The sequence below is a fragment of the Quercus suber genome, unplaced genomic scaffold, assembly GCF_002906115.3.
Source record: "Quercus suber isolate HL8 unplaced genomic scaffold, Cork oak 2.0 scaffold_362, whole genome shotgun sequence".
NCBI lineage: Eukaryota > Viridiplantae > Streptophyta > Magnoliopsida > Fagales > Fagaceae > Quercus > Quercus suber.
The window spans coordinates 551,090-558,841 of record NW_027069814.1 but is presented as its reverse complement, the minus strand read 5'-3'; the positions used below and the strand labels follow the sequence as shown (position 1 = coordinate 558,841).

At 36.2% G+C, this 7,752-nt stretch overlaps 2 protein-coding genes across 2 annotated transcripts; both read left to right on the top strand.

The window, feature by feature from the left end:
- Positions 1-454: 454 nt before the first annotated feature.
- LOC136061910 (nuclear pore complex protein NUP88-like) lies at positions 455-7,206 on the top strand (the record flags this gene model as incomplete). The annotated part of the gene is made up of 8 exons (XM_065760345.1): positions 455-691; positions 1,170-2,087; positions 3,482-3,760; positions 5,092-5,177; positions 5,269-5,794; positions 5,880-5,977; positions 6,059-6,382; positions 6,933-7,206. Coding segments are annotated over 5 exons (1,851 nt in total), but the record flags the coding sequence as incomplete, so codon positions are not given.
- On the top strand, positions 5,639-7,079 carry LOC112031495 (cucumisin). The gene is made up of 5 exons (XM_065760344.1): positions 5,639-5,794; positions 5,880-5,977; positions 6,059-6,176; positions 6,269-6,382; positions 6,933-7,079. The coding sequence occupies exons 1-5, from the start codon at positions 5,639-5,641 to the stop codon at positions 7,077-7,079; spliced, it is 633 nt and encodes a 210-aa protein (XP_065616416.1).
- Positions 7,207-7,752: the final 546 nt, after the last annotated feature.

Sequence of the window (7,752 nt, the reverse complement as noted above, 5' to 3'; positions counted from 1 at the left end):
TTTTTTTTTTTTTTTTCTCTATTAATATATGTCAGATGTGCAAGGCTTACAGTTTTTTTCTAGAGACAGTTATAGATGTTTACTAAAACATTCAAGAGATTTAAGATTCTTGAGATTGAGGGTTATATTTTGCCTATTACTATGTGAGACACAGTAAAGTTGGAGGCATCTTTTATGATCCATCCAGGAGCTTCCTTATTTGAAATTTTTTTATTATATTGGTTACTCTATTTATGCTCATATTATATATTGCATGGAATTATGTGACAGATTACTTATTCCCCTTGCATATTTGTGCCTCAGTGCTATCTATGAGACTCTGATACCCTGATACTTTTCTGAAAGCTTGTACACTAAATTTGTTCCAGTAGATCTGCTGGCTGACTATACATACATATATATATATATATATATGTATGTATGTATGTATGTATGTAAATCTGAGTATTGATTAAATGCTTTATTTTGCAACAGTTTCTACAAATGGGAATATATACTAGAGATATACAGTGATGCTCATGCATTTGGACTGAAATCAGCCAATTCAACAGCTGTTAGTAATTCTAATCTGGCAATCTCTTGGTTGGAAGCAACGTTTCCTGAGTTAGCAAACCAAGAAGCTGAAGGGGGAGATCTGTCTATGCTTAGAGCTCATCCTTATGCTCTATGTGATGCATCAATTTCCTTGCAGGTACCTATATTTTCCCGCCAATGTTTCATGATGCTCCAAAATCTATTAATTACTTATGCCAAACAGGGTATGGGATAGATGTGATGGACCTGTACCTAATGGATCGGTCCCAGAAGAGGAAGATTTGAAAAAAATTCTAGAAATTATTTTGTGGGCTAGTTTTTCACCCATTCTTTTGTTGCATGAATATTTAAAAAGGTGAGATGCTATCAGACTTAGAACTCAGTATTGCTCTGTTTTAACATTGGAAAATTTTGAGAATTTCGATGGGTCAAGTGGATCTATGTCTACACACATTCACCTTAAATGTGCTGAGTTCTATCTAAATTTATGCTTTCATTCAAGTATAGCTGAATCATGTACAAATGAGTAACTGACATTGGAAATGATATCTTATTGAGTTCTACTTTAAAACTTGGCCTTGGTTATTACAATTTTTCCACGAAGCCAATTGAGTTTCATAATTGTAATTTTATAGGGGCCTCTGCGGAAGGTATGTCATGGTGGAGATGAAAATTTTGCAGTTCAGGGTGCTGAATGTAAAGGCCGTGCTGTCAGTTTTCTTTATAATTTAGTTAGCAATTACTCAATTCTGGTGACTGCCTGGAGCGGTGGGCAATTGCAAATAGATGCCCTGGCTGATGAAATACAGCCAGTTTGGAATCTTGACAGTCCACCTCGTCTTCGTGTTGATCCAAATGACCAAGTTCTTGGTCTTGCTATGATTTGTGAATCAATTGAAGGGGAGCTTCCTATTGTGAAGCTTGATCAACTACTTGACCATACTTCTTGGTTGGGCCATCCAGCCCCTCTGTTGAGACTGGCTATAGTGGATTTAGCTCTGCCTAGAGAAACATGTAGTGGTTCTCTTATCATGATGTTTGCCGATCCCCTTTTGCCAGAAAGATTATTTTCTCTTCATGACGGAGGGATAGATTCAATAGTGTTGCATTTTCTACCATTTACCAATCAGACTGGAGGCAAGGATGAGACCATGAGAACACCCTCAGTGCATCCTATTCTAAGTACATGTCAAGGAGAAAACCCTGTGCAGTCTCCGCTCTGTGGTTTTGTGTCTTTATCGGATTCTTTTGGATATTCATGGATTGTGGGAGTTACTGTTTGTCAAGAATGTGTTGTGCTAGAAATGAAAACTTGGAACCCTTTGCTGCCTATGCGTGTTGATATGGACAAGTCCATTAGTTTGCATGAACAGAAAGAGAGAGATATACCAGATATTATAAGCAAAGAACTCCTTCTTGGACCTAAGGCTATTCTTCTTCCACAAGCCCAACCAAATTTACGTTCTGTTGCTGCTGACTCTATTGAAGGACGACAAATTCTTCATCAGTACTTCAAGCCTTTCCATGAGAATTATGTGGAGTATGCAGATATGGTAAGAACTTACCAACCGAAAAGCATGCAATAACCACTTTTTCCTCTGACAACCCTATACCTTTACAATAGGAACTCATCAAAATATTTGGTCCCTCATCTCGATCTTAGGGCATAATTAGGTTTCAAGATCTTACTTCATTTTTAAACTGCTGTTGTGTATTCTGTGAGGTTCTACATTTAAAACATGGAGAAGAATTTTTCCATTAATGACGCAAAAAACATCAACATAAGGTTGTTAGCTTATGAACTACCCAGTGACTATAATGTCCCAAAACTTAGGTGAGCTACAGCTAAGACTAAACACTTCTTGGAGATGAATAAAATAGTTATTAATAATCACTAAAGCAATCCATCTTTTTAGCAAGACTGCTTTTAGGATGGCCTAAAAGATGGCATTGCATTGGTAACTGTGGTTCTAGGAAGCATGAACACTTCAAAGATCCCTCCTAGAGTTGCTTTCTTCTCGTGGACTGCTGCTTTAGGTAAGATTGACTCTTGATAGATTATGGAATGCGGGTGTCCTTGTCATGGATTGGTGTTATGTGTAAAAGGAGTGGGGAATCGGTAAACCATCTTCTTCTTCATTGTCCCATTGCTTTCTAGCTGTGGTCTATGGTGTGGGTCCATTTTGGTGTGATTTGGGTTATGCTTCAAAGTGTTACAGATTTATTTGCTGCTTGGCAAGGCCCTTTTGGTAGACATCGCAACATAGACTTGTGGAAGGCTGTCCTGCATTGTGTTTTATGGTATCTTTGGCGAGAAAGGAACACTAGATGCTTTAAGGGAAAGGAACAGTCGATTCTCGAGATTAAATCTTTCTTCCTCCCCTCTTTGTTTGATTGGAGTTCTATTTTTACTTCTTTTTCTTGTTCTAATCTTATTGTTATGCTTGATCTTTGTAATTTACGATCTTGATGTACTCCTATCCATGTACACTTCCGGTGTATTTGGGCATTTTGCTTAATGAACTTTCGTTATTTATCAAAAAAAAAAAATTTAAATCATAGACCTTAGGGGAAATTACATTTTGTACACCTGTGGTTTGCCCAAAAAACACTTTGTCTACCCGTGGTTTAAAAATTGGCACTTTACCCACCTAAAGTTAGCTCCATTTGTCTCTCGTTACCCACCTCCGTTAAAAATTGGGGTAAATTTGTATTTTTGTTACCCTTTTATGTCTCTCTCCTCTCAAAACATAAAAAACTAAAAAATCAAGGGAAAAGAAGATCTAAAAGCTAGGTTTTGTAAAAATTAAAACCTAACTTTTACATTTTCTTTTCATGTATCAACTTTTAGATCTTCTATTTTAACACATCAGTGCTGGAATCATTTATCTGGTTAATCTCCTTTTTAAATATTGTTGCGTCCTGGTAATTTTAATCTTTTGTGCAGACTGGTATGGAGAAGGATTTGTTTGGAAGTCATCCCTATTCATTGGCAGCGACCAAATCCCATGGTCCTCCTCCTGCATTTGCATCAGATCCTCTAATTGCAGTACCTTCTCTTGGAGGCATGGACAACAATGCAAGTTCACCCTTAGTAGCACAAGATGAAATAAATGTTATTGCAGGATACTCGGCTGCTGCTGGAGCAGGATCTTCCAAAGTTCCAGATATTCTGGAGGTAGATGGTCCTAGTATGGCTGGGAATTTTATGAAAGGCTCAAGCCCGGTAGGTGTAAAAGGGTTTTATGGTCACCTTTTGCTTCTGAAGTTGTGATTAAAGGCTCTGTTTTGTTCGATTTTTAGCTTTTCAAAATGTAACTTTTTTAGAATTTAACATTTTTGCCATGAATTAGTATTAAAGCAAAACTATGCTGATAACTCTGGTACATATGACAGGAAACTGTCTTAAACATCATATGTAAAATGTTCAAGATAGGCTAATACAAATGATGCCTTAGCTAAAAGCTGAGAAATACCTTATAGATCCTAACCAATGGCAGACTTTGTGAATACGTTCTGTGTTTCCATTTGCAATTTAGCATGGGTTTGCATGTGTTGGATGTCTGTATGATGTGTATTTTAATTTCTGTACAATAATTGAAATGAAAGGCATAAAAGTTGATACATGATAAGAAGATGTAAAGGATAGGTTTTAATATTTACAAAACCTAGCTTTTAGATCTTCTTTTCCCTTGATTTTTTAGATTTTTATGTTTTGAGAGGAGTGAAACATAAAAGGGTAACAAAAAATACAAATTTACCCCTGTTTTTAACAGAGGTGGGTAATAGGAGATAAACGGAGCTAACCTAGTTAAGTAAAGTGCTAACTTTTAAAATATAGGTAGGCAAAATGTTTTTTAGGCAAACCACAGGTTGGTAAGGTGTAATTTCCCTTAGACCTTAAGATGATGGGGTTAAGGTTTTCTACTCTCTTCACAAGACTACATATGTTATTTTCTAACCACATCCACTAAATATGTTATTCTGTTTGAAAATCTTTTTTATTCGCACCAAATCTTGAAAAAACAAAGTATTTCTGTCACCCCAATTTATCTGTATATTGCATCTTGAGCCCACTTAATGTGCCCTTGGTCTATCAATTCTTCAAGCTTAAACATAAGCTTCCTTTCCTTCTCAACATCTTCCAAAGAGTGTAAGCTTTGCTTAAACTATTTCAAGTTTCTTTTTGACTTGACTGATCCATTACTCCACTCAACCAAAATCAGTTTGTCTCCAAGCGTATAACTCTTTCTTTGTATCCTTGTGCTTCACACCAGTCTATAACTATCCGTGCCCTCTCACAAATCACATCTGCCTTCCAAACTACTTAGACAACACTGCTATAATTGGGATGGGTTAACCACATGACCCCAAAAATCACTACACTCCAAAATCTACCTGTCCATTAAAACTCCAAGAGTTCCCACCAGATAACCAATATTGATATGGACTCTAGAAAATGAAAGACAGGAGAAGTTAAATGTTACTTATTTCAATCCTTCTAATTTTATATGATCTTTGTGGTAACTTACTTTACTTATCTTTTAACTTGCGCAGCAAATCAAAAGTCCCAAGATTGCGATAATTGATTCCGGTATAGATGACGATTTTCTTTTGTTCGCACGTAATGTGGAAGAAGACTGGTAAGACTTAATTACTCAAATTATACTTCTTAATTGATTTTTTGTTCCGAAGATTTTATTCAGATATTAATTTCACTTAATTTTAATTCAGCATCGTTGCAAAATCTAGACTTTTTTATAGAAGTGGAGGTAGAGAACGGGATGAGAAAGATAGGACAGACCTTGATATTCATGGTCATGGCACCAAAGTTGCTGCAATAGCTGCTGGCAGAAAAATTGAAGCAAAACTATATAAAACCTTTCCGATAACGATTGAAGGGTCAGCTTCTTTTGCTGATCTATATATCTATAAAACCGTGTGGAAAGAGAAGGGAACGAATAGGAAAATTATCAATCCCAACTCCATTTCAGACGCATTTGAGGCTGCCATAGAAGATGAAGTTGATGTCATCTGTTTAGCCATTGCAAGAGCAATACGCTGATGTCATGAGGATGTCATATCTGTGGCTTCATTCTTTGCAATGAGAGCAAATATTTTGACCGTAGCAGCTTGTTCCAATGATGGTCCTAGTTTTGGATCTGTTAGAAACAGTGCACCCTGGTTACTAACAGTTGGGGCATCCAAATCAGACAAAAGCTTTGTCACTACTGTGAAAATAGGCCATGAAGAGTTTAAGGTAACATCTGCCTCCTTGATTGTTTCTTTTTTATTTACTTTTATATTTTTAAACTACTGATTTTTTCATGAAATCTGACATGCAGGGGTCTTCTCTCACCTTGTTAGAGACTGAATGGCTTCCACTAATAGAATTTCCCTCCCTTAGTGTGGAAATAGCTGCAGTTTCAGAGAACAGAAAAAAGTATTTATATATTCAAAATTTTCAATCTTTCATAATAAAGTATATAGAATAAATTATGATTGAAGATTTATTATTGTGCAGGCTTGAAGAATTGGAAGGAAAGATTGTTTTATGTGAAGATGGGGACAAAGTGAATTTCGCAAGAAGTTATGCCAAAGGAATTTTATATAAAACAGGAGATCTTGAACCATACGCCAAAGTTGGTAACCAAGTTTGGTTCAAAAAGGAGGAATTTAAAAAAATTCAAGATAGTTTTGCCAAAATGGGAGATGGTATCATTGCTTCCGGAAGGACACTCCAATTCTAGCCAAAATTTGTAGAAGTGAAAGGATCGACAATTCAGACATGCTTATAGTTCCTGATTTTTCAGGGAGAGGACCCAATTTGATTATGGACATTCTTAAGGTAATATACTAAATGTTGAGTTTTTTTTTTTTTTTTTTGCTGAATTTGATTGGATTTTTATATGGGTATTAGAATTGATTGGGTGTGGTTGTGCTTGTTCTTAAATATGTGATAAGAAATTGTGGCATGTTGGGATTGGAGGGTGTAAAAATTGAGTTTTACGCCACATCCTTATAGAATTTCATCTTTTTATAGAATATCATGGGTTATTATGGTTTTATAAACCATGGGTTACTGTGGTTTTAGGGGTATCATACTAGGCCTAATGTATTTTTATCTACATTGGTTCATTATAACACACAATTCAATGTAACAAAGATAGTCTCTCAGGCCTTCCACTATGGTCGTAGGTCATCTAGTTAAACCACATTAATTTTCTTTATTTTACACTCTTTTTCTCTACATTATTTTACTTTTATTATTTCTATTTTAACATTGTATTAGATCTAGGTACTATATGTTGAGTTAGTGGAGGTTCTGGTACTAAATTGTAACTGAACACGTGAAAAATGGTAAATACTATATTGATTTATTTGTCTTCCCTCTTCAGCCTGATTTGTGTGCCCCTGGGGTTGAGATACCTGTGCCTTGTATCCGTGATGGCCTCACAATCTGCACAGGAACATCATTCGCATGTCCACTTGTAGCAGGCAAAGCTGCAATTATCAAGCATGAATTTGAGAAAAAAGGGATATAAAACTTTCTCCAGCTTCGATCAAATCAGCTCTAATGACAACAACTGGTAATAGGAATTTTTAGTTTTTTCTTTTCTTTTTTCTTTCTTTCTTTTGAAAATATGATTCTTACACAACTGCTTTACTATTTTTCAGTCCAGGAATTAAAAAATCCTCAAGAGGTGAATGGTCCATTTTCTTTTGATAGACTGAAGAGTGCATTTGCTAGGGGGGCGGGATTCATGGACTTCATTAGGGCAAAAGATCCCGGCCTTGTCTATGACTGTGGAGAGGATGCTTTTGCAAGCTCATTGTTAGGGCAAGGGTATGATAAGGAGGTTAGATGCCCGCGTATATCAACTCAAAGATAAGGCATGGGACATCTAACCTCCTTATCATACTCTTGCCCTAACAATGAGCTTGCAAAAGCATCCTCTCCACAGTCATAGACAAGGCCGGGATCTTTTGCCCTAATGAAGTCTATGAATCCCGCCCCCCTAGCAAATGCACTCTTCAGTCTATCAAAAGAAAATGGACCATTCACCTCTTGAGGATTTTTTAATTCCTGGACTGAAAAATAGTAAAGCAGTTGTGTAAGAATCATATTTTCAAAAGAAAGAAAGAAAAAAGAAAAGAAAAAACTAAAAATTCCTATTACCAGTTGTTGTCATTAGAGCTGATTTGATCGAAGCTGGA